The sequence below is a fragment of the Ambystoma mexicanum genome, chromosome 6p (genome assembly GCF_040938575.1).
Source record: "Ambystoma mexicanum isolate Mex_15411 chromosome 6p, UKY_AmexF1_1, whole genome shotgun sequence".
NCBI lineage: Eukaryota > Metazoa > Chordata > Amphibia > Caudata > Ambystomatidae > Ambystoma > Ambystoma mexicanum.
This window is the reverse complement of record NC_090935.1, coordinates 1,012,360,994-1,012,388,530: the sequence shown is the minus strand read 5'-3', so window position 1 is coordinate 1,012,388,530 and position 27,537 is coordinate 1,012,360,994. Positions and strand designations below refer to the sequence as shown.

Here is a 27,537-nt window from a genome sequence, read left to right as displayed (position 1 = left end):
AAAGAGATTATTCCACCATATTTAAAAAACAAAAGGAAGGTTTCAAAACATCCAGGATCAAGATCACAAACTATTTGACCCAATTGTCCAGGAAAGAGAGAGAAAATATCTTAACGAAAAGGCAGCGGTGAAACGTAACTTAGAATTAACATCAGATTCCAAAAAGAGACTTACAAAAAAGAACTTGGCCACGAAATACAGAAATTGGCAAAAAACACAGAGCTTCTTTTAGGACAGTGAACTGGATAAATCTGTTTACTTGGCAACGACAAGGCCAAATGTTGGCGTAATTACAAGTTTTAGAAATGTATCATCTAAGATGGACTTAAATCCTATATCAGAAAAAGGTTGGGCAAAACATTCAAAATCTATACTACCCAAAGGTCCAGCTATCTGTAGAGTCGGACAGAGGAGAGAAAATAACTTGGAGCAGGGTTGATTCAATCTCAAGAGTTAAAAATGGAAGAAGAGTTCTCGAAAACTACGCTAGAAAGACTAATAATAAAATCAAAAGCCTCCTGAGCAATGGCACCAGACGGCATCCCAAATTTGGTTTATAAAGCTGATCCCCGCTTTTGGGTGAGAATTTTGGCACAGCACTTTGGGGAAATATTAAAGTCTGGCCAAATATCTGAGAGCTGGAGACAATCCATTTTGGTGCCAATTTTTAAAAAAGGGCACAGATTGATAACACTTAACTACAGACTGCTGGCGATGATGGACTCTTGTCAGAAACATTTTGCGTTCATCCTTCTGGAAATACTAAACACCTGGACAGAAAATAAGAACATATTGAGCCCGTTTCAAACAGGATTCAGGAAGAGTTATGGTACAACTAACATAGCAGCTTTGACATTTATGAGAGCAATATGCCCAAAAGGGGAAAATATATTATACTGCTGCTATGTGGACTTTTCAAATTCCTTCGACCTGGCATCTAGAAGTAGATTATGGCACAAATTGAAAGCATGGGGCATTGAACCTGCTCTCCTATATTTTATACAAGAGCTATATAACACCACCACAGTGGCAGTCAGTCTTAATCAAGAGGGGGTGCTGACAAAATACATTGACACTAGTGATGGCCTGAAACAGGGATGTGCACTGGGACCCATCCTGTACAACCTTTACAAGGCGGATATGGACCAGGCTTTAAAGGATATAAGAAACTTTCTTCCAACAATAAACTGTGTAAAGGTTGTCATCATGGCTTACGCCGATGATATAAAAATTGGTTTATAAAGCTGATCATCTTCAAATTGGTCTTCAGCGCTCCCTGAACGCCTTAGAAGTATATGCTAAAGAGAACTTTATGATTATAAATAAAAACAAGACAAGAACGATGTGTCTGAAAGATTCCCACAGAAAGACAAAATAAAATATCATGGTATTTGGAAAGCATAACATTGGAAAGGGCAACGGAAGCATTATATTTGGGTTTCCCCATATCGGCGACTCCATCGGCCTTGCAATACAAAGAACACACTGTAACTAAGATCTGGTGAAGGTGGATGGCAACAAAATCTTAAGTGGAGCACAGAGTTGAAAGCAACACAGAAGGGTTTATACAAATCTATAACTCTAGCGTGTGCCAGGCTATATTACACGCACTTGAGACATTGTCAAAAAAGGATGTTGTGTGGCTACCGAAATTGGATGGCAAACTTCTGCGGTCTATAATGAATATGCCCTGGGGCGTTCCGGTGGAGGCCTTGCGCCTGGAGTATGGTTTAGAGCCATTACTTTCAAGTTGGTCCATTCCAAAAACCCTTCTGTATCTAAAAATAGGAAAAAGGGTAGCACGAACAAATCCCCTTTTACGGTTATTTGGTAAAACAACAAATGGTGAATGTTCCAACTATTTTAGGAAGGAGCTGAGTATTTTTACGGAAGATTATCTGTGCAAATTGGGTCTAAAAATAGACACAATATGTGAACGACCGGACTATGTGTCAGTGACCAAAAAGAAATCTCGGTAGAGGGATATGGTTACGGACATAGACAATCTGTGTAAGCTCATGAGATGGAGAGAGTACTCTCACCAAGGTTTCAAGATGGGTAAACCCAAAACTTACCTAATAAAATGGTCCAATCCATCGTTTAGGAGATTTATGCTGCAATTAAGACTCAATATATTGGGAACTAAGGAATACACAAATAGGTGGAGTAGGGCTGCCCATGAGGTCCAAGATATAATGTGTAGGTACTGCTCTACAGAAGTGGAAACAATTCGACATTTATGGACAGCATGCTTTGTACTGAAACCCCTGTACACCAAGTGATATGGAGGTCGTGGCACATCCATAGAGAGCATAAGCAGGGACCAATTTTGATCGGACCTGATAGGGGCAGAATCAGTAGTACATAACGCTTCTGCCTATCATATATGGCAAGCGGTGATTGAATAGATATGAATTGATAATTTGTTACAAAAGAAGTCACCATATGGCCAATTTAGGTAGTGAACATAGAAAAGCTGTCATTTTATTTTATATATATATAGTGGTGTTTTTAGTTACTTGTGTTGATGAATCTGTTCTTTCTCCATATGTAGCAGGTAATGCTATTTTAATTTTGTGTTTTTATGTGCAAAAGTTTGTTCTTGATTGAATATAAACTAAATGCATAAATAAAAAAGGAGCGAGTACTTAACTGCTGCCTGAGTAGCAAAGAAGGAAGGACAAGAACAGAGAGAATGGGACTGTCAGTGAGAGGATTGGCTGTACAGGTCACATAGTTCAAGTTAAACATATAAAAAATGGACTACAAAAAGTAACAATTTTTTGGGAAATGTATTTCTTTATGTTGTGTGAAATTTTTAATATTGATGTTTAATGCTGCTCGAGTATTACAGTAAAGGGAGAAAGCATAATCTGAGCCTCCGGTCTTGACTTAGAATTGTGGGAAAACATGAAGATCAATGAATTCACAGTGATTGAGAATGGTTTTATAAAAAATGGACTCCCACCGACAACCCCAACAATCGCGATGCTCACACAGGTTAACTTCGAGTATAAATCACCTTGCCACAATTAAACCACCTTTATACTGGGCTGGGTTATAGAGTATACCTACCTTGTTAAAATATAGAGATGTTGTGAAAAACTGTGTCCCAAGAGGGAGGGACAAGTACCACATGATTCATGCATATTAAAAAATGATCGAATAGTTTGGGTCACGATGAGTACTGTCAAAACCCAGAGTTGATTAACAAAAAAACTAAAGCCACAATTAAGAGCATATATCAAGCGCAAGAGGAAGCTTCATTATTGTGTAAACTACAAATTACATCTCAGTCCTTACTGTGATAGAAAAACTAATTAGGGGATGAGAAATATTTGGACATTATCCACCCAAAAAACTTGCCTTGGTACTTTACCTTTGGCTGTTCATCAACATAATTAGGATAACAACCTCTCTGAAAAATGTTTCTAGTTCAACTTAAAAAGAGAAAGCGAAATACATTTTGTTTTAATATGCCCACGTTATCTTGATTTTAGGAAATTATATTGAAAACCAAGATTTAATGGAATTAGAAGAGTTGAAGAAGATGTGCTCTTATGTAGCAGAAATGATGGTGTATCATCCACTTATGCAGTAGCACATTATCTCAATAGATCTTGGCTAAGCAGGCAACATTTGTTATGCATATCACCATGATTCCATCTAATAGACCTATATTCCCGATTAGGTAAAATAGTATTAGGATTGTATTAATGCATCATGACATATTGATTGGCCTGACTCAATTGTAATGTCATATGAATCATGCATCTATTAAGGTATCATGTTCTATGCATGTGCCTTTGTATCTATGATGTGATGACAATATGATGAAGAAGATGTTAAACCATCTAAAGCTAAAAAGCAGATTCATGACTTCTCACAGAACTTGGGCCATGCAGCAAACAAATTATCCACTTGTGCAGACCACGAGCTAGACACACATTGCTAATGTGACAAGAGAAGCAGACCAAGGATGGCAAATCACAGCTGCAAATCTTTCTTCAATAGATTGCACTTCAAAAATCTGAAAGACAGCATGAAAGTACCAGTGGCAGATGCTTAATGTGTCCTATTCTGAAGTGGCTTAGAAATGCCTGAAAACACAGCGTGGGTAAGTCAGGGCAGAGGTAAACCACTGGTGTGTATGTATCCATCGAGCAATCCAATCCACCCAATTCACAATACTAGCATTTGTTTTTGCCTAAACTATGATCAAAAGCTAAAAAGGTGCAGTGCATTATTTTAAGACGTACTGATTTCTTTTGTTTTGTTGCTCTGGTTTCTTCTGCAAGGAAAGCTGCAGAAACTGGTGAAACATCATCAATTCAGTGCCCTGCTGTTCGTGGCCATTTCTTAGTTTGAGTTGTTTGTCTAGAAAGGGTAAATATGGGTAATTCTCTGTGGCTATGGAAGGGACTAAAACATCCTGAATGCTGTGACTTTATCAAAGCATATACCCAAACATCAGATGATATCCCTCATAGAGTTAGGGATAATACTTAAAGGTTATGTATGATGTTGTGATAAATATCAAAGTAATCATAAAACATTACTTACAATAGTGTTCTAGTGTGCGCTCGAAAAGTGCTATTATACTAGATGACCTCAAAGTGATTGTGGAGTACAGGGGAAATGGTGGACGGGACGAGGTACGATATGCTAAGTTATTTATAACGCGCCTGTACACAAGTGTTTCTAGGCGTGACAAGACAAGGGAGGAAAGACAGAGGCAGGACAAGACAAACCATCTTACTAGGCCTCGTGTCATTCAGATTGTGCATGTGTGAGAACGAAAGTCCAAGGGGAAAGGGAGGGTGGAAGTGCAAGGGTGAGGGGAAAGGAAAATAGGGCAGCAATGCTCTGACTAAGTGCAGCCAAGGCAACGCGGCTCTGGATAGCGCAAGGAGAACAAGGTACTGTAGGATTATTGTTACAGCCCCCAAGTGTGTGGAAGGCCCAGAGGCAGTGCAAGGGTGCCTGATCAAGAAAGAGCCTGGTATCCAGTGAGACTCTGAGGGTAGCCAAGCAACCAGTCAGTACAGCAGACAGGTAGGTCAGGTAGGTCAGCAGGGGAGGCAGAGAGAAAAATCAGATAAGAGGAAGGTTTTGAGCTGCTTCCAGAACTTCAGGTGGTCTGGCTCAAGTCTGAGAGGGGCATGGAGGCCATTCCAGACGGAGGCACCTGCAGAGGGGAGAGATCAACCCCCCCACTGTCTGCCTGGAGAAGTGTCTAACCCTTAACGAGTTGGAGGTAGCGGGGCAAAGGGCTCAAGAAGGAAGATATTTTGGAAGAGAGCATGGGATGCAGTGTGGGCCCCGGCCCCAGAAAGCCTAGTGGACAATGCAAAGGGTCTGGAACTTGATCCTTGCAGCCACCAGGAGCCAGTGGAGGACGAGGACTAGAGTAAAGCAGATTGAGAAAGAGGCTGTTGCAGTAGTACAGCCTAGAGAGAACTAGGCTCTGGAGACAGTGCACTTCTGGGTGAAAGTGAGAAAGGGAAGAGTCCTTTTGAGGCGGTGCAGCTGGTAGTGGGACTTCCTTGGTGACGTCCGAGATGTGAGGAGAGAAAGAGTCGGAGATGGACACCAAAGAATTTGTGCCTCGCAGGAAGGCGAAGGAAGAGGGCCCAAGGAAGACGGCCAGAGTGAGAGAGGGAAAGCAGGGGTAAGGGTCCCAATGAGATGGATCTCCATTTTACTGGCATTAAGGCATAGTTGTTGGAGGCGCACCCAACCTGAATCGTGGATAGACAGTCAGGAATCAGCGAGAGAGGAGAGGAGGCTGAGTGGAGCCTGAAGGAAAGCGGAGTGTAATCCACATAACACTGAAAGTTAGAGGAGAAGGTAGATCTCAGGTGGGCCAAAGGGGCCAAGTGGAGTTAAAAAACCAGGGTGAGAGGATAGAGCTTCAACAGACACACATGCTGTGTTACTATGTCCTATGAGTTGAGAGTAAATAACATCAACACATGGACCGTCCAATCCCATTTTATCAGTAAATGCAGACTCTTTTTAATGATGCCCAACAATCAAGCATTTGCCATTTTATATATTGACGTTTGGAAATGTGAATGTGCATATTCAATCGGTCTGCGTGCACCTGAAAGTAAGATTTCAAAGGAATCTGTAGAAGAAAAAAAAAGAAGAAAGAAAATCTACCTGTTGTTCCAGAGGTGAAAATATAGAGAGCATGCGTTTTGATGGTGTTGACAGATCTGAGGTGAGATGGTATCGGATCATCAGAAGAGTCTTCCAAAAGTTCCAAAACACAACGGACTCCAGGCAAAGTAGAGCCTTTTGTCATCACCCAGATAGTGATGTTGTCTTCCTGCAAGCTGGGCAAAACCTCCTTCAGTGCATCAAGCATATCTGGCAAACAAATTTAGTAGAATTATTTATATTTAAAGTTTCTTGTACAATTTCAGTCAACATTTCAGTGCACAACAATGCAAGAAGAACTATGCCAAAATAAATCAAATGCAGGTTTTTTTTTCATTTCTTAAAAACAATTCATAAATTCTCAGCATATATCAAATCCAATTTAGTAACATTTAAATTTCAGGTTTACCAAATGACCAAATAGGAATCTAAAATGCCCACACATACATTGTGGTTTAAGCATGTTAAAATACATACAGTCCTATTCTAACATAGTTCATAGGAATCAATCATGTTCTTTTATATTTATTTCTCATTTGTCAGTGAAATGTCTGGAGAATATTACAATATGTACAAAAAAGCAAAAATGACTTGGTGGTTTCAGGTTCTGGGAATCCACAATTGTAGATTTGCTCCAAAGTGTCAATTATTGTCCAACTAAATTTCAGATTAGCTACAGGAAATTTTCCACATTTTAATTGTGTTAGAAGTTCTCTTAATCAATCATTATGTACCCAACTGAGACTGGGCTCTGTCCCCTGTACAGTTTTCATTAGTATATATATCCTCAGTCGTTTCAATAGTTTCTGTAGCAACCCATTACATGCTGGCAAACAAAACTTTCAGTAGGGCTTTTGAGAAGGGCTACATTACCTCAAAAATGTCCTGTATAAACCATGTTCTCATTGGCCCATAGTTAACACCAGAACTATAATAGTAGCATCGTCAAATTATCGACTATATATTAACCAGATTGCTCATGTTACATATAAATCGGCGTTGCCTCTGCAAACTTTGTTTGGGTTACAAGGGAATGGACCCAGCTATCGGTAGAGCATCCGGATTTTCATTGCCTGCTAATAAATGTTGCCAATTGCCACAAGGTAAACCCCAAAGACCCCATGATATCATGACCATCCATAATATCTGCATTAGATTAGGCATTAATGATGCTTGTTTACGCACATGTGGTGGCATAGTGTCTGAACCAGAGAATTACACCACTAAATTCGTACCCAAGTAATTAATTTTGTGGGTACACCACAGTTCCTTAACATCCACCCACGTGGTTTTGAATTTAGGGCTTTGTATACCCAGTGCCATTACAATCAAGCTTTTGCCATTTGCCAGAAGGCTTTGGTTCCTCATGTGTGGTATTTGTGTCCAGTAAATTCTGCAGGTAATTGGTGGTTTGAGCAAGAACAGTGTTGTCTGCATAAAGTAATAGAGGCGCATTTCTGTGACCTATTCTAAGATCAGCTAAATATGGAACAAAAAACAACTGGACAAATTGATACACTTTTGATGAGCCGAGCATGTGCCAATAGCACCCATGTAAACAATGTTCACTAAAGTGTTTTTTAAAATAAATTCTTCATGCGGACAAGATACGAAAATACATTCTTAATCCATTAAACAAGATCAATGCAACATTTTAGAGGCCAATGAATCGGAAAGAATTGCATATATAAAGTTGTCTGTAGCTTATGCCCAATCTTTGGGGTACTTCTAAACACTCACACTCCACTGTATTCCACCCCATTGACCTCAACATCCCCTCCCACTAATATTAGCTGTAAGCAAATTCAGATCATTGGATTTATAGCCACAAAGCGATGATTGAGTAAACACAAGTATCCCTAGAAGTCAAACTACCCCAAAACGCTTTTTCTTGTTGGACACGGGTAATGTGTGGTTTCTAGATGCTGTGGGAGAGCTCAAGGCAATGATAAACGCCAAGATCAAAGGATGCACAACAGGTCACTCTTGGACCTTGGGTTTCCGGACAGGTCCCTTCTGGGTCTTGGGTTTCAGGATTCATGACAGGACACCACACTTCCTCAACCTTCCGGAAATTGGGCCTCAGGATTCACGAAAGTTCCCCTCCTGGACAGTGGGTTTCAGGTGTCGCAACAGGTCCACCTTGGACCTTGGTGTTCAAGATTCACAGTTTACTGGGGAAATAAAATGCTGAATGCGCATTTACTGTGCATTCGGCAGTGACAAAACTCTCTAATTCCATTATACCAAACAAGGGAAGTGGGGGTATCACCCGCTCCCCATGTACGGTATAATGGTATTCGGAAACAGCAGGGGTGTCCCCCGCAGGCTTAGAAAGAAAGTGGAAGTAAAATAAAGATGTGCTAAAAAAAAAAAAAAGGAAAAAAGGAGGACCCTGCAAAGGAAGTTCCTACCCACTTTAGGGATAGGAAACTTCAGTTGCAGGGAGACTGCCGAGGAGAGCTGCTGGAGGACGGCAGAGAAAAGGTAAGTAAGGATAGAGGGGTTGTGGGCCAGAGGAATGCAGGGCAGTGTAATCTATATGATCACTGCGCACCACCTTTGCCGTATTCAACATTTTCACATTCGCAATAACGGGGTGCACAGTGATAACATAGATACAGTCACGTCAGTTCACTCCTAGTCTTTGAGGTTCAAGATTCATGACTGTTCCCTCCTGGATATTGGCTGTAATGGATATTGGCTGTAATGGATATTCTGCCGCACCCTCATTCAGGAAGCCTTTACGACAATTGAAATTCTCTTGCCCACTTGCCATGGGCCTTAGACCTTCCCTAAAAGGGGTCTCTAGTGTAAAACCTTTGGCTTTCCATTTTCCACAAGGGTTTGAGACAATCTGTTGTGCCCTCCTAGTCTCCCTTCCTCTTTAAGGGCCAGCTCTCTATCTCTCCTAGCGTCTCCAGACTTGCTCTGTGTTCCCGCTACCCTTGAATCAAGCAGGTACTTTAGCCTAGACAGTGCTTTGTCTTTTAAACGCTGGTGTTCATAGGTTTCTACCCATGTGAGCCTGTTGAGCATTGGGTGTATAATTCAATTTACCAACGTCCACATAAATGACACACCATATATATCTTTACCTGGGCATAAGTGATTGGCATGCTAGCAGCTGTTAGGCCACATAGTGCCTAACATAAAAGTATGCAGAGAAAGGCAATGTGCACAAGCAGAAACTTTATATCGATGTCTCGCGACATCACATCTTACTATCCAAGAATTGTAGGACAATGGAAAGTATGTTGTGGACCTACAAGCAATCCGTTAAACCCATTTTTGGTTGGAAAACCTGCTAAAGCTTGGCTAGCAGTTTACAAATTGGGCAAGTATACATTCCTGACCACTTTATCCGCAACATGCCCTTCAAAGGATGTATTGCTAGCTTGTCCACAAAGGAGCATATTCTAAATGCTGCACTAGACATTTTCTGTATAAAAATAGCAGTCCTTTTGAGCGTATAGAAACAGATTTCTCATTAAAGCCACAAGGAGCCCACATCAAATTACCATCAAGCTGCTGATGTAAATATACTTCCATCGCCTGTGATTTGAGCTGCGCTTCATTGTGTCCAGATCCCTGTGCCATGAAGTGGACCGCACTTGCCACTAATCTTGTACGTTAGTGACTGACCCCATCGAACCATCAAGACTGAAACCCACAATTGCGCACGTTTGAAAAAAAGCATTACGACAAACTATATGCTGTCGAGACACTATAAAAGACTACGGTAGAGCTCTGAATGTACTAGAGGCGGCTCAAATCTGCCGGACATTCATCAGGGGCATTCTCAATTTCATTATGTCCATCGTGTGGCAGTTGGTGGCTGGTTTATGAGCCTCTCTTTCCCTGGTTTTATTGAGCTACCAACATAGCGTGCGAATAGTGTTTGGAAAACATATGCTTGTGTTATACTAAACTGAATTAACATTGGAAAACATGTTTGTTTTATGTATTTTTGTGTAATTGTGAATATATTATTAAATTGCTGCTTTGTGTTTATGCATTTTAGTATTTTATACTGTCATTACTGTGTATGAATTATAGTAATATGTTTACTAATAAAATTGACAATCATTATTGATGAATAGTTGTTTGTGGGGGGGGGTCTGTCTGTGGGGGGGTCTGTCATTTGTTTAAGACTATCCCAAGTGTTATTGATGAGGGATTACCCTCTGCCATTCTTTTAGATACCTTCCTTTGGTTGTTCCGTATATAGTTTGCTTCTGACCATCATGCCTTTCAGATTGGCTGGTTAGCTGAAAGCAAGTAAGGGCATATCAGGGAAATTGTTAGGACAGTTTTTCTGAAGTCCACTTAAGGGCCTAGTAAAACCATTCAACTGAGGCAGTACAAGACTCCACTCTTAGTATAAGACTGTACCACCTGAGTACATGGTAGCGTAGACAGAGCAGCCAGGCTTATCTTAGGAGGGAGAGAGGGCAGTAGATACAGTACAAGTGAAAATTGTAATACAAATGATCCAAAGAAACACTGAAACACTATGTATTATAAAAATAAAGGATTTATTTAAATACAAGTAGGCCCAGATAAATCTAGGGGTTAAGTAAATACTGAAACATTATATGAAATCACAATATAAAACACAACACTACACTTGAAAGTACACAGACCCAAGTGTAGACCTTATTTGGAACACCTAACAGTAGTTCTAGGGAAGTCAAAACCTTGTCATACACATTTAGTATAGGCCAACCCTATTCTTTGGGAGTAAAAGACCAATGGTTACTTTTAGATTACTTTTGGTAATACAAGGACAGTAGGCCCTTCCAGTTGTACAGTGACTCTTGGAACAAATCACATAAGCAGTCAACTGGACAATATAATTTTAGTGAATAGTGAAACACTTATTCTAGGTGCAGTAAAAACCTATAACTACTTTTGTCATAACACACAGTTATACCAGGTGAGTAATACCTATGGATGTAATGTACAATTACAGATGCTTTGGAAAATCAGGGAACCCCAGATTGAGGTAAGCAATAACTCTTGTAACTTGTTTTGGATGGCACACAGCTAACACAAGGTAAGTAAAACCCACTTACTTTAACTTCACAATGAAGGGGAAAGTAAAACCCAATGTCACACTTTACTGAATAGATATTCTAGGTAGGCAACAACCTAATGTAGACTTATTAAAGACAGGCTAGCAGCAAGTCAGGGGAAGCAAGACCCAGTTGGGGGACACTCATACAGTTATCCTAAAAGGACTAACCTGGTGATACCAACAGTTGGAGGACACTCATACAATTACCCTTCAGGAATAATCTGGTGAAACCAACACATTACTTTTGTAAAGAGGCACAACCTAATCACAGGAGAGTAAAATACCTTCACATCTACTTTCTTTTAGACTGGCAAAACAGTGGCTAAGGAAGGAAAGATGTTAACCATACTTTTAAGAATAGTGCATCACACATCCAAGATCAGTAAGAACTTTTGTAACTGTTCACTCTTAGAATTACAGTTACCAACCAACACTTTACAAGTAAGTAAAAACACTTGATTTCTTTTCTAGGAAGAAGTCCCAATCCCTTCAAAGTCTTTTCCCTTAGAGCATGAGTGTTCTCAGTGGCAGAGGGGGGTCACTAGGACTAGTGACAAACAGGCAGTGTTAGAATAAGTTCTTTAGTAGCAAAAGCCAGAGTTTCCTTAGGAAAACTGGGCAAACAAGTGAGTACTTTACTTCTAGGGTTAGAAGAGGGTCCAGGGGCTTCACAGAAGACACCCCAGCAGGATTCTAGCAGTGGGACTGGGTGTACTGGACGAGGGACCTCCCAATCACAGAAAACACCCCAGGACTACACAGAAATCCCAACAGGCTTAAGGTAAGTATATACCCAAGCCAACACAGTACCTCAGCAATGAAGAAGAGATTGCAGCAGGAGAACTTCAGGGACTGCAGCCAAATACCCGGTCACTGGATTCCTTGTCCTGGAGACTGAACACAAGACCTCAGAAGGGACTTTGCAGCAGGGATCGATGAAGAAGGCTCTCGGCAAGATTTCTCTCACGGCTGAATGCGGTTCTGCGGGTTTGGCGCCTTTTCCAGGAGCACAGAAGAAGACAGAAAATCGCGGTTGAATTCTCGTCGTTTAAAAGGTCCAGTACTCTTGTGAGGGGACTTTTTGGACTTGATTCGTGTCTCTGGAGATAGACCAAGATGCCCACGAAGTTTCAGCGAGATTCGGAATTCGGAAGACCATGCACCGCACAGTGGCAGGAGGTCCCAGGGTATTGAGGTATTGCAAGAACGCAAGGTCGCAGCAACCCGTGGGATGGCTCAAAATGCAGGTCGTCTTGAGTCTAGTGGGTCTCACCAGGCTCTGGGTTCGGGTCGTCGTTTTCGGAGACCCCAGGTCGATCGGAAGGAAGGGCTGCAGCAGGCTCCGGTTACAAAGCAGGCTCTCCGGCCGCTGGAAATCATTCCCGCCGCTTTTCCTTCGTCATCCTCTTCGGTTTTCGGTTCCAGTGGTCGACATCACTTCAGCTTCCAGGTTACCAGTATTTATCAGGAACTGCAACACAACCTCTGCATTCTCTCCCCGCATTTTACAAGAAAGGGGCGTTTGGCTGTCCAATCAGGACAGCCAACCCCCCACTGGGATTTGGCCCAGTTGAAGGAAGACCTAAGACAAAGGAGGGGGAAGTTTGGGACCCCTCCCCCACTTCCTGTGCTTACAGACTGACTGGAGCGTGGGCGGGGTGTCCAGGGGACTCCCGCCAAAGACAAAACTCAAACAAAGGATTTTCCCACCCTGGATGTCAGGGGAAGGAACAAGAAACGACAAGAAACACTGAAATGGCAGAAAAAGAAGACAATGGGCCATTTTGGTAAAAATGAGCACCCTTAGGTGCCTTTACTGCAGCTGTGATTACAGCACGCGGTAAAGGTGCACCAAATTAGTAAAAGGTATCACTGCCACCAGCCATTAAAGGTAAGCTTGCCACTGTAACAGATTGTTACAGTTTTAATGTGAAAGGGGATACATTGCATCTCCCCAGCACTCCACATAAGGTGGGGTGTGCTGGTTTCACAGAATAAAATGTAAAAGGGATCCAAAGATCCTTTCTACCATTGGGAACTGTAGTTCACTCAAGGTTAGCACAAGAAAGTTAAAGGGGGAGCCCCTAGGGCACCCCAGCAACAACAGGCACTTATTGCCAATAAGTTGTTAGACATGATAACTTTAAAAAGACACTATGGAGAGTCTTAAAAATTACACCCATAAAAAGAGTTAAAGACAGGTGAGTGTGGAAAAAGGTTCCCACTCACTGAGGTATTAATGGAAAATATCTCACTAGAAAAGCAAAAAGTTCTGGAGTTGATCCAGGCAAGGAAGATTTACCAGCCCTGTGGCAATCTTACCTAACAGAAATCCTCTCTCAAACGTTCATCATGTTCCAGGATGGGTTGGAGTTCCTTAGCAATCTTGCAGAGGGCTTCCAACTCTGGACTGAATGTCACTACCAGTCGCACCCGGCTTTGCGTCTTTCTCTGTGTATCGCAAGAGGTTTTTCCGGGGGATCCGTGTTGCCCTGTGAATCTGGGTGTCCACAATTCTGTGGTTATATCCACGGTTTATGAAGTCTGATTTCCAAGTATGTTATGTTTCTATCCCGGTCCCTTTTGCCTGAGCATATTTGATTGTATCTTAATACCTGGCTGAGTATTGTGGCATATTTTGTATGCACTCAGTGAAAGCTGTCACTCTTCAAGTAGCTGGCCAGGTCTGCTGGTTTGCGATATGCTGTGGTCTGTAGCTGGCAATATTTTATTGTTATGGTGGTGTCGAGGAAATTTACTTTTTCAGGAAAGGAGAGTTTGAGGTTGATGCAAACTGAACCCTATATTATAGGGTGGCAGTGACCGCCCTATAGTTAAATTGGAAACCTATGAACCATACGAAATCCGAAAAGTCAAATGCTAATAACTTTTGACTTGGGGGATGGATGACATATTACAAAACAAAATGTTTGACATGGGGCTTCCCTCTCCCAGACTGGACATTTTGGGAAAGATTTATCAATTTTTTCAGCCGATGAGCAAAAACCGCGAAACAGATTCGTACTAGATAGGAAACAACTATGGCACAAAGCATGGACTCAATTTCCAGGACAGGTTTAGGGTAAATCTGCTCAGTAATTTTTAAAATATTCAATGGGGAAAGGAGGTGCCCCCTGCTCCCCAAAAAATAGCCATTCCTCCCATGGTGCTTTGCAGCAGAGGCTTTTCAAAAATTAAATTCTGCCAGGTCTTTCCCAGTTCTTTTGCTAATAATTTTTGACTTGCTGGATGGATTTGGAAGAAATTTCCCAAACAAAATGTTTGTCAAGGGCCCCCCGAAACTGGATTTTTAGGGAACAATAGTTTAGAAAATTAAAACATTAAGAAAACAAAAAGGCACAGTTTCTTTTCAGACTACTCCCATTCATTTTTTCATAGGGAAAAAGAGCAATTATGAACAGCTGTAGTGCCAAAACTGCTGGACAGATTTGGACCAAATAAACAACTTGAGCACAAAGTGTGGACTTCATTTCCTTGACTGGCTTGGGGTAAATATATCCAGTAGTTCTTTTTATATTTGACAGAGACATGGAGGTGCCCCCTGCTTCTAAAACCTTTATATGTATCCACCTTGGTGGTTTGCGGCAGAGAGGATTTTCAGAAATGAAAATCTACATTTCTTTTTGCTCGATGTGAGCTATTTGGAAGAGGATAAAGGATGGCATCAACCTTTGGAATGCACTCCCTTATGACCTTAGTGAGTCGAATAACCTTGTCAACTTCAGAAAGACTCAAACTCTCCTGTTTATGTAATGACTCCACTGATTGTTTTGAAAAACAGCGGTTAGATGGCCTGGCCTTAGGTGCTATACAAATAGCAATAGCATTCACATCAGGCAAGAGGTCGGGAGTGAGCCGCTATGTGAATGTGGAGATTTGGGGGTTGGTTGCTGAGCGAGTAACGGGGTTGAAAATATTTGGTTCATCTGTGGAAGACCACAGGAATCTCAAGAGATTACTGTGCAATGGTGGAGGGTTTGGGGGACAGCGGGGGGGGGGGGACAACTGAGTGGAGTGAGGGGACCTAGAAAAAAGAAGGGTGACATAAGTTGAGTGTGATGATTGGGGACATTTTTTTTACTCCAAGTCTTTTTTCCCTTTTATCGTGGGAATCGGTGAAATGGATTTCTGTTTTTGGAAAGGATTATCATGGGAATAAGGAGTCAGAAAAAAAATAAAAAGGTTTAACATCAGCAGTGCCTACATCTACTGCGCAGGGGGAAATGGGTGTTAACACATTAATGGTGTGACGTGGCCAATGGCCTTGGCTAGTGGGCCCAAAAGAAAGCTACTGGTGAAACATGTTCTGTGGCTAGCGAGACCTCAAGAAACTGCAACATTTTCAGCCGTGGCCAATGGCCATGGCTGAAAGTTATGCTAGTGGGCCCCGAGGAAACTATAGTACAACAAAACCCTTGACATTCAGTGAAAAAAACACTAGTTAAGAGAGTTCAGGTGATCAGATTTAACTAAACAAAACCCCTAAAAGTCAGCACTCTCATTTCTCACAGGTCCACCATAACTATGCGCACCCTGTTGCACCTCACTGGTGACATCGCTAATTACATCACACATGACATCACTGATGGGGTCAGGAATTACATCATATATGACAACAAGGCATACATTAGTTTTCAGCAATTGACTCGCAAAATTTGCTAATTAAAATGGTCTTGATTATCAGAGACACCCATTTGATTAGAAATGTTTTACTAATATTTTTTAAAGGCACCAGAAGTTATTTGGTTTCAAAACATCAAAACATCAAATGAGCATCAATACAAAGTTTTTGTGTACCGAAGATAAAAATTAGGGAGACGAATCAGGCCTTGCAAATTCTTTAAAATTCCACTAGACCTGCAGGTTAAATAATTTCGTTTACCTACTCGACCCATAGCAACGGGTGGCAAAAAATGTAAACGCGCTTTCTGTAAAATGGTGCATGTCACCGCAAACCCACTATGTTTGGCACACATCTGCCACCCAGAAGCCATCTATACACAGAGAAACTTATTTGACAATTACTGCAAAAAAAGTAAATGTTACATAAACGTTTCAAACATCCAATGCAAATGATACTCGCCCTTCATAAACTTTATTGGACTTGCGAGTGGGTGAGTGGAATTTGAGAGCTCTGGCAGAGTGTCTGTAAAATGTAAAAGGTTAGCTGCATAAAGGAACACAAACAAATAGATATGATAAAAAGGCTCTGAGAACAGTTTGGCCAGGTCTCTCCTGCATGTGCTCATATTTAATGCAATCATAATTAGAGAAAAGTGAGCTCTTTAGGCCAAATACGTCTGTGTTATTGCAGCAGATGTGTTGATATACTGTCTGGATGGAACTATTGATCATTCTTTCACATAAACAATGTGTATTCATTATGTGTATGAGGCCTTTTTAGGACATCCACTCAGGGCCGGCTCTGTCCAGGCAGCCCTTGGGTAAGGGCCACAATGCAAAGGGCAGCTCCCAAAGAAGCAGCTCCTGTCCACGTTTGTCCCTGTTCACCTCAGAATCCTGCGGCAGTCAACCAGCAGCGACTGATAAGGTTAAGTGTGGTCTGGGCGCAGAGTACAACAAGCAGAAAGTGTCTAGTGAAACATGCACTAGACCTGGAGAAGCCTAGGGTATAGTAAACACTACTGCATGTTAAACATATATTCAATTATTTTACAACAAATCAGATGCAAGAAATACAAAGTCCTCATAGTTCTTTGATATGATGGAGTATTTATAATGCACTTAATACCCAGAGGTTTCTAAGCATGGACCCGGGAATCGAACCTGTGTTGCTGCGGGTCATCTTGCTTCCAAGGCGAGCAAAAACCTTTAGGTTGTATTCATTATATGCGTGCAGAGACCCTTGCCAATGCATTTCTGTCTGAGTGTCCATCTTCAGGACAGGCTCTATAAATACATGGCATTGCACATGTTTTATGTTTTGACCACTTTGTTTATACTTCTCATTAATAACATCAATTCCTAATATTAAGGAATACTCCTATTCAAAAGCACTACGTCGTACCTGCTTTGCAAGAGAAAAGAGGAAGAGTGGCCTCCCTTGTTGCCTAGATGGATGAAACCTTGTTATCGGAGCTGCTCTTGACCATGACCCGAGGTTCTGTTACTCTGGGTACCCTGTAACATAATGGCGAGTCTCTCAGGGACATCAACATAGCAAATGTAGATCATATAATGGCCAGAGGAGGAAAATGCTATTCATGAAGGATTATTTTAATTTAGTTTGTTAAGTAAATAGGTGTAGTCTTACCTAGTGGTATTCAGGGAAAAAAACGACACTTGTCAAGGAAGCTGTTCTATGCTATCTAGCGAGTTTCATACCAGGGATTCCTGAAAGAAAAAGATATCTACTCAGCACTGAGATATATAACGTGTAACTCCAAATGCTATAAAACGCTATGAACTGAATTTTAGGAATCCCTGTTTTACCTTAAAAAGGTTCATGCTGTGCTGGATTTCCTGGACGGGGATTACAGTAATTACTGTACTCCAGTAAAACCCTACCACTCTTTTTACTAAACTACCTTATACATACCTGCATCTAGCCCAGGGTGTAAACTGGTTTTCATTGCACTGCTCAAATTGTAGTTAAAGGTTCTTTTATTACACTGTTGAATCCATTTGACTTTATAAATTCTAGGCACACTTTCCCGACTGCTGTTTTCTGTAATCTAGGTGCATTTCCTCACCACTACTGCATATCTGCATATCTTGCCGTGGACGTGTACTTTGAATCCAGGTGCGTTTTCCCACTGCCTTTCATTAAGACGGTCACAGTTAGATGTCTTGCGAATTATCTATGTACTGCACTTAATGGTTTTCGGGGGGTATGAAATGTATTGCACCTGGATGGTTGTACTTAGATGGTACCTCTTGCAACTGCATGGATACTCGCACATACCTACCATTATGCTGACTCTCTCCTTGGTACCAAAAAAACAATAGAATGCGGATATCCCCCATAATTTTCAGCCTAGCTGCAGACATAATTGTATACCACCATGCACACCTCAACAATCATTAGAACACACCTATCTCCAAGGGCGCTGTTGCGCACGTTGGAAATGGCCGCCTGATCTAAGAGCTCCCGCTCCACCGAGAAATCCTGAGCTAGTTTATCCGTCCAGCGCTGCCTGTTTCGGCTCGGACGATCTGGGGGGCTGGCCCGGCCGCCCGTGGGTGACTAGACGAATTCCTGAGGCTCGAGGTCGAGGGACGCCAGAGATACGGAGCGATTCAGATTGACCGGTGCACGGAGGGACAGAAATCTGGAGGCGAGCTGCAGAGCAGTCTACTACAGAGCCGCGGCGCGGCTGAAACGGCTGGGCCCAAAGGGGGAGGAGCTTGGTGCCGGCTCGGCCCTGACACTCTTCTGGTGACACGTTACGGCATCTGGGCTACCGCGGCGTGGACGACTCTCCGGTCTGTACCTGCCCGCGGCCCGACCCAGTAGTGGTGCCGCAGTTGCTGAGCCCCAGAGAACTCCTTACGAACCCTACAGTGCGGTGCGGGGCGAGGCATCTGGTGCAAATCGCAGTACTCGGCCTGAGGAACTCTGTGGTAGTAATACCCGAGCTGACGACCGGTAAGGAGGCGAGGCTGGGCGGAGAGGGAGCCCCCGCGGGGTGCCACATGGTCGGCCGGGGTAGCGGCTAAATCGGACCCGCAATCACCCTTGTTGAGGCGGTAGGCTCCAGTGCCCGACGGGCGGCTGCCGGGCCGACGGAGCACATCCTGGGCGGGTGATCAGACGGGGTGTAGGCCCTGGTGCTGGCTGTGGCGCGGGACCCCTACTGGAAAACTGTAGAACATTTGGGATACAGTATACTGCACCACCTGGAACGCCATTCATCATGGGGGAACCACAGAGGCCGGCAAAAGGCTCCAAGACTCCGGGAAAGCTGAGAAAGGGCCCCATGGACGCCTACACGGGGGGTCAGGGTCAGGCCGTGTCAGCTGACGCCCACGCGGCCGACACCGAGAACCCTGCTGCTGAATCCAGTGAGAATTTGGACAACCTAACGGCTATAGTCCAAAATGGGTTTTGCTCAATAAACACAAAATTGGATGACAGTCTCTACCATCGGCTCCTTAAAGGCTAGAGTGGAGAAGGAAAGCCTACACATAACGGAAACTGAAACCCGCATCAGCACTAATGAAGATACTATCTCGCACCACAGCCGTGATCTCATCCAAATTAAGGAAAGCATGACGAAGCATGACGAAGCTACAGAACAAGTGCGAGGACCTAGAATCGCGCTCCAGGCGCAATAACATTCGTGTCGTGGGCGTAGCGGAATCATTTGGAAAGGGCCAAATGGAGAAACATCTTGAGACACTGCTTAAAACCCTATTCGGACCGGAGGCTTTCTCTGAACAAATTTTGGTGGAACGAGCACATCGTACGCTGGCCCCTGCACCTAAACCAGGCGCGCTACCACGAACTATAATTGCTCGGCTCCTCAACTATAGAGAGAGAGACACAATCCTACGAAAAGCGAGAGAGGCGGGCACCCTTCACTATAAGGAAAGTCGCATACATTTCTATCCTGATTTCTCCTCTGGAGTTCAAGCGAGCAGAAGGTCCTATGAGCCAGTTAAGAAGCTCCTAAGAGAGCGCCAGATTCCATACGCTGTAATGTTCCCGGCAAAAATGAGGCTTGAACATGCGGGCAGGGCCCATTTCTTAGAGTCCTCAGCGGAGGCCATGCATTATATTGAAACTTCCATACCCCTTCCTCCCAGAGGGGCAGACCAGCACAAAACAGGCCCAGACCCGTGGAATGAGAAACACTTGTGTGTCAACCCTGGTTGGGCCCGGGGCCCAGATGAGTAACTGATTAAGGTACACCAGGCACTTTGGTTGGTGGAGTTGTTGGACCTGATCGGCGGCCATGTGAAGCAACATGGCCACCCGTGGAATGGTCCATAAGTTTGATGGGGTACATCGTCAAGTTGGGGATGATGAGGGGGGGGCAGGTGGGACAGGGTGAAGGGGCTGTTGTGTTCAGTTGTTGGATGGACTTATGGTGGCATTTTGTTGAGGATTTTGGCTACCTTCCGGAGCTACCTCTAAATGGAGGGTGGAACGGGACGACCTGTTGGTTGAAAACTAAAGTTTTGGTCACGTTTGGGCTGGCACTGATTGTATGGCACGAATACTGTGAACTCGTCAGATTTGACAATGGTTAATGCTCCATCGCGGGTCACCGGTGGTGGGCTACAGGTTAGACTACTGACGTGGAATGTTAGGGGGTTGAACAATCCAGTTAAGATTAGGAAGATCTCCAATTACGTCTCCAGGCATAATCCCCAAATACTGATGTTGCAGGAGACCCATGCAGTGGGGACGGGTAATTCTCACATCCTGTCCCCTGAGGTTCCACACAGACTACTCGACTCAGTCCAGAGGGGTTCTCACCCTTATTCACCCAGGCCTTGGGTTCCGGGTTGGAGGTCACAAGGTCGATCCCCAGGGGAGATTTGTCATGGTTTGGGGGGGAAGTGGCTAACCAACAGCTTCTCCAGGTCAATACATACGGCCCCAACATCGATGACCCGGTCTTCTACTTGGATATATATCAGATGGTTATATCACTGGATGTTTCGGGTGTCTTGTGGGGGAGGAGGGGGGGGACTTCAACTTGGCCATTGATCCGGTTCTTGATAGATCCTCTACGGTGATGAGACCCCCAAGCAGGACAGCACTGAATCTTAGACATGTCATTTCACAGCTCTCACTGGTTGATGCGTGGAGGGAGGTCCACCCGGCAGTAGAAGATACACGTTTTATTCCTCGGTACATGATTCCGAGTCCAGGATTGATTACTGGTTGGTCTCCATCCCCATGACACCCTCGGTTGAGCGATGTGAAATCCTGCCCCGCACCCTCTCAGATCACTCCCCAGTATTGTTGGAACTACTATTCCGGAACACCCCACGTCCCTTCAAGAGGTGGAGGATGTCTGGTGGAATTTTATGTGACCCCGGGGTAGTGGAGTCACTCCATGTTGAAATTCCGGAGTTTCGGTCCAATAATATCGGATCGGTCGACAGACTCTCGACAGTGTGGGAATCATTAAAGGTCTGGATGAGGGGTTTGTTGATGTCTAGAACTACGGGTATGTTGAAGGCTGTGAGGTCCGAACTGCCGTCTGTTGAAGGAAAGTTAGATGCACTTGAGAAAGCATATTCAAATACGCAAGACAAGACAGTACTAGCTTATATACACACACATCTCCAGGAATTTGACAAGCTTGCACTGAGGAAGGTCCGATATGTAGCGGCCCAGATTCGGGCGCGCAGGTACGGGGAGGGCAACAAGGCTGGCAGGGCGCTCTCCAACCTAATTAAACACGATAAACAACCCACATAGATCACAAGTATACGCATGCAACAGGGGAGGGTTCTCCTTGGGGATAAGGACATTAACGGGGAATTGATGGAATTCTATAAGAGGCTATATTCAAACCAAGATAAGAAAACATCCGCAGAAATCAAGACCTATCTTGAAGCCCTCTCCCTCCCTAGGCTCCCTGACGAAGTGCGCCTGGCGATGGATCAGCCGGTAACGACAGAAGTGATTGGGGAAGCAATCAAGAATCTGTCAACAGGCAGGCCACCGGGGTCGGACGGGTTGGGCGCTGACTTTTACAAGGAGTTCCGTGAGGAACTTGTGCCGATACTATTACAAGTGTGGGAGGAGGCGCTCGAATCCGGCAGTTTGCCCTCAACTATGAGAGAGGCCATACTAGTGGTACTCCACAAGCCCAGGTGACCACCACAGGACGTTTCGTCCTACAGGCCCTTGTCACTCTTCAACACGGATGCTAAAATCTTTGCAAAGGTCCTGGTGAATCGCCTTCTGCCAGCAGTCCCAACCCTAGTCCATCCCGACCAGAATGGGTTTGACCCTACTCGATCTACAGCCCTAAACCTCAGACGACTCTTTGGTATTATGGCACAGATCGACCACGCGAGGAGCGCAGTGGTCATATCCCTCGACGCTGACAAAGCATTTGATCCGGTATCGTGGGTCTATCTCCTTTCGGTGCTTGAGGCGTTTGGAGTGGGTCCCACCTTTATACGATACGTAAAACTCCTATATACGGAACCTGGGGCCCGCGTCCTGACCAATAAAGCCATTTCTGAGATGTTCCTCCTGGAGAGGGGGACCAGACAGGGATGCCCTTTTTCGCCCCTACTATTCGCACTGACCATTGAACCTATGGCGGCCGCTGTCCGTCTTAGACACTCAGACAAAGGGATCACTATGAAGGGTTCCACCCAACTAATCTCGCTTTACGCGGATGACACATTGCTATATATCAGGGAGCCTGAGGTAAATATAACACCCATCATGACAGAGATCCAGGGGTTTGCAGACTATTCTGGGTATACTATAAATATGTCCAAATCGGAAATATTCCCTCTACCACCTGCCACCCGATGCCCTACAGACACAGGGGGACTCAAGTGGTCCGAAGACCACATTCGATACCTGGGAATACTGGTATCCAGGAACAAGCTCACACTCTATGCAGATAACCATGAGGGCTCCCTGCAGGCCTTAGGCTCCACGCTTCAGATTTGGGGGCGGCTCCCAATTTCCTTAGCCGGCCGTGTTGCCATTCTTAAAATGGTGGTCCTCCCTAAACTTTTATACTTCTTTGTCAATATTCCTATATGGCCGGGCAGGGCCTTCTTCTCCAAGCTCAGATCCATGGTGGTAACATTTCTCTGGAACGGTAAGACAGCTAGGATTAGCTGGGAGAAAATGACAGAACCCTATTCCTCTGGAGGGATAGCGGCTCCCGATTTCAAGCTTTATTATTACGTCCCCCAAGCCCAATTTGCGAAATATTGGTATAATGACGAGAACAGTACACCCCATGCATGGATAGAGGAACATACCACACATCCCACGAATATACAATCAGTTATTTTCGATCCAAAGTATAAAGACACATGTGCATATAATCCGGTTAGCTGTACAGTCAGGGAATGGATGGCTATATTCAAGAGGCTGGGAGTGGAGGTCCCCTACAATCCAGAGGTACCGCTTTGGGACATCCCGGGTATACCCCCCACACATGACGCTAACATACAGGAGTCCTGGGACCCTAACAGGGAAATTAAGCTGGGTGACATGTTTGTTAATGGTGTTTTTGTGGACCGGGGTCTCTTTCTGAGGGCACTGGGGGGTGGACCCCTGAAAACGTTGCAATATTACCGTATGAGGTCTGCATTCCAGAAGAGGTGGCCTCTCTTCCCGGATGAACCCCCACCTCATCCATGTGTGCAGTTAGTAACATCTAAAAATGGCCTGGGGATTTCTAGGTTATACACAGCTGTTCAAGCTCATACCCCCACATTGAATCAGATAAAGGAGCAGTGGGAAGCGGATTTACAGGGGACCATTGAAGAAAAGAAATGGGCCAGCTATTGTGCGTTATCCAAGAAGGTCTCGCTTAATGCTGGCCTAAGGGTGATCCAATTTAAAATCCTGAACAGGCTACACTGTACACCGGCCAAAATCTCAAGGTTTGCATGCTTGTCCTAAATGTAATGCTCCTCAGGCTGGATCCTTTCACATGTACTGGGACTGCCCGGGACTGAGGGGATTCTGGAGGGCGGTGGCTGAGCTGCTGGAAGAAATCACTGAAGTGCCCCCCGAATTGACTCCTCAGAAGTACTTGTTTGGGGACATTGGCAAGCAATCAGAGAAAATTAGAAGATTATTTAACATTTCATGCGCTATTGCCAAAAATGGATTTTACAGAAATGGAAAAGTTCTCTTCCGCCCACCATGAACCAGTTCCTACAAGAATTGACACATGTCAATGAGTCAGAGGAACCGTTTGTTTTAACCCGACCCTCAGCATGCAGACCTAATGACATTTGGGGCCCGTTCAGATTCTACCTATGTAATATGATTACTGATGCTGACTTGTCGTCATAATATTGCTATGTGAAATGTAACGGATATTTTACTCCTGATGTAGCAGTTAAACAGATGTGCTGTGGTGTAACAGCCTATACGTGATCACTAATAAAAAAGAGTTTTAAAAAAAAAGAACACACCTATCTCACAGGAAACAAATCGGCCTAGCAAAAAATCTCATATATAAGCAATACCTCCACTTGAATGCAGCTACCCATGACAATCTGGCCTATCTGCAAAACATACTACTGGTCTTACTCAACCTCCACATTACTGTTAGCATTAGAATGCAGCTACCCATCACATATTTGGTTTAGCTACACACATACGGAGTGCACACATGCACTAATTACCACCCTATTTTCTCCACCGACCTAGACTACAGTCTCCGAGTAAGTTCAACCCACCGCTCTTTCAGATCAAACATACCAATGGTGAGATGTGCCATTCAAATGACAAATAACATAACACGTAAGGAGGAAAGAATGTAAGAGACTAAGCAGAGTAGATGGCGTAGCAGGCAGATAACTGGTCAAACTAGGTGCAATATTGTAGTTACCTGCCATCTCACTTTCAGGGTAACTGCTACAAAACCGCTCATGCATCTAGCACCAGTTGCACAACAGATAAATGCAACCAGCAAGTCACAGAATTCTATTTGCCATTAAAAGCAGTTAGCTGTGTTATCATTTACATTTCCAAAAGTGTTTAAATCATCAATGTGATGCATCTCCCTCACCCCAAAAAAAATCTAGAGGAGATTTAGATATACTAAACTAAACTTTACTGTAAACCATGGAGACAATGCAGTGTTTTACAGAAGCAATACAGAATTCGACTTTATGCCGCAATTTAAATTGTTAGGAATGTAATTGCATGACTCTTTTTAATAAAGTTACACATACTGGCCTTTGTCAAAGAGAATATATGTCTGCCAAAGAGGATATAGTTAGCTTAATGAAAATATCATCCAGATTACTTCTGCTTTTCAATTGTTTGAAAAAGAAAGAAAATCTTGACTAGCACTCCCACACAGGTGTTGGGCACGCAAGAGTGACAGGGATGATTACTATGTCTCTCTGTCTCTCCATTAGCCCCTTTGAACGTGCAGTGAACAGAGGAGAAGGTGGCAAGAGCCTTGAGAGCCAGAGGAATTCAGCGTGAGCATTTCTTTTATTGAACAGGCTAACTTAAATATCTAACTTTGCGACACAAGTATTGATTTAATTAGCAAACACGGTTTATTTTATAACTTACATCAATAATGACATCCTTTATTACATTAAGTATATCTTCGTTCACCTCTTGCTACACATTTTATTTTATCACACTTAATAACATGACATGAAACAATACACTGATTGAGAAGTACCATATGATTACGTGTAGAGCATTCATTTGTAGTACTTATCAACTTACAACATTCAATGTAAAAATGTGTAACGTTATACAAATGGGTTGGATTTAATGTTTTAGTAAGTAATTACAATACTTCATTGCAAGGAAAGTACCCAATTTAAGTTGTTTTAAACATTATATAAGTATATGCAGAAGAGAAAAATAGGAATAGATCGAAGTAGAAACATGTTTAATATTAAGTGTTATTCCGAGAACCCCATGGGCATACATGCTACAATGGGAGCAAATATTGGGACAAGAGATCGCAAGGGAAGTATGGTGTAAACTGTGGGGGAAAATACTGAAGATGGCGAAAAAAATCACAACTACAGGAAGCCTGGTACAAAATCCTGTACGGGTGGCACTACATGCTGGCTCTGCTGCACAACATGTACCCTAACACAACGTCAGCAGAGTGCTGGAGGGGCTGTCGAGGCAGGAGCACGGCAGAGCACATATTTTGGAAATGTCCCAAGATAGAGCGTTCTGGAGAGAAATATAACAAGCCTTAAGCCTGGCATTTGGGATGGAGGAGGACAGGCCCACAGAACACATTCTACTTGCATTTAAAGAACGGGGCGAGTGCAACGAACCAATACACCGAGAGAAGGCAAGAGGAGTCTTAACCCTAGCTGCTATGACCATCATCGCCCAGAGATGGAAAAGCAACAACATGACACCATCAAGACTGTCTACGCAAAGTATGGGAGACAGTAGCCCTGGAATGGGCCACCTACGCTATAAACAATAACGTACACTACTTTGGAAGGGACTGGGGGGAGGTTGTGAACTTCCTAAAGGAGGATTTCAGAGCACAATGGTGCCCCCAGCGCCTCAAACTGCTGGATTTGGAGTGAGTTTAATTACTTTCACGCTAAAGATCTGGAGGAACCCTCAACTGCAACAGGGGGGAAGGCAGGAATTGCTATACATGTTGTAAAGCTAATAAAAAGAAGTTAAAAAAAATATATTAAGTGTTATGAAAAAAGTAAATGTATACATTTGAATTTACAATTTTCCTTACTGTAATAACATAAAATGTAACGCACAGTGTACAGTTGTAAGTACATAGAGACATTATTACAAAGAAGAAGAATAAATAAGCATATATGTACTTTGAAAGGAAATCTGTTATATTTGAATACAAATTCATAAGAAAGGACAATATTAGTAATACAATTGATGTCTTACTTAAATATTTACCATCTAATCTTCATTTCTTTTGTATAAATATAATTATGTAGAATACGTAACTGATCATTTGTGTATATTAACCAAACTTCAAATTCTTAGAATCTATACTATTGTAATGCAAAAGGGCATGTATTTTCTTTTGTATGTGATTATTTTTTATAAAACCTGTCATCTAGAAAATAATGTGTTCATGTAAAGTTATTACAGTACAGAGAATTGTAAATTTAAATGTGTACATCTAAATACATGTAAAGTTATTACAGTACGGAGAATTGTAAATTTAAATGTGTACTTTAACTATTTTCATAACGCTTACTATTAAACATGTTTCCACTTCTATCTATTTTTATTTATTTTTTACTATTGCAAATAATTATATTTTTTGTTTGGAAGTATCTGAAATAGATTTACCTTTATCAGGTACTTTTCCCTGCAATTAATTATTGTAGTTGCTTACTAATACATGAAATTCAAACCCTTTGTATAACATTTTTACTATATATCTACTTATTATATTATGTTGGAAATACCTGAAACTGATTTATTTCAATCAGGTACTTTTCCCTGCAATTCATTATTGTAATTGATTAGTAATACATGAAATTCAAACATTTTCTAGAACGTTACATATTTTAAATTTAAATTGTATAAGTACTGAAAATGAATGCTCCACACCTAATGATACTTGTGTATAACTGTATTGTTCTATGCC

The 27,537-nt window shown here is 42.9% G+C and overlaps 1 protein-coding gene across 1 annotated transcript in view; it reads right to left on the bottom strand.

The window, feature by feature from the left end:
* The window catches only part of SLC27A6 (solute carrier family 27 member 6), a 678,599-nt gene that overhangs the window by 499,070 nt on the left and 151,992 nt on the right, over positions 1-27,537 (bottom strand). Inside the window, exon 2 of the mRNA XM_069625623.1 lies at positions 6,166-6,375. Within this exon, the coding sequence (XP_069481724.1) occupies positions 6,166-6,375 (210 nt within the window). The remainder of the gene's footprint in view (positions 1-6,165; positions 6,376-27,537) is intronic.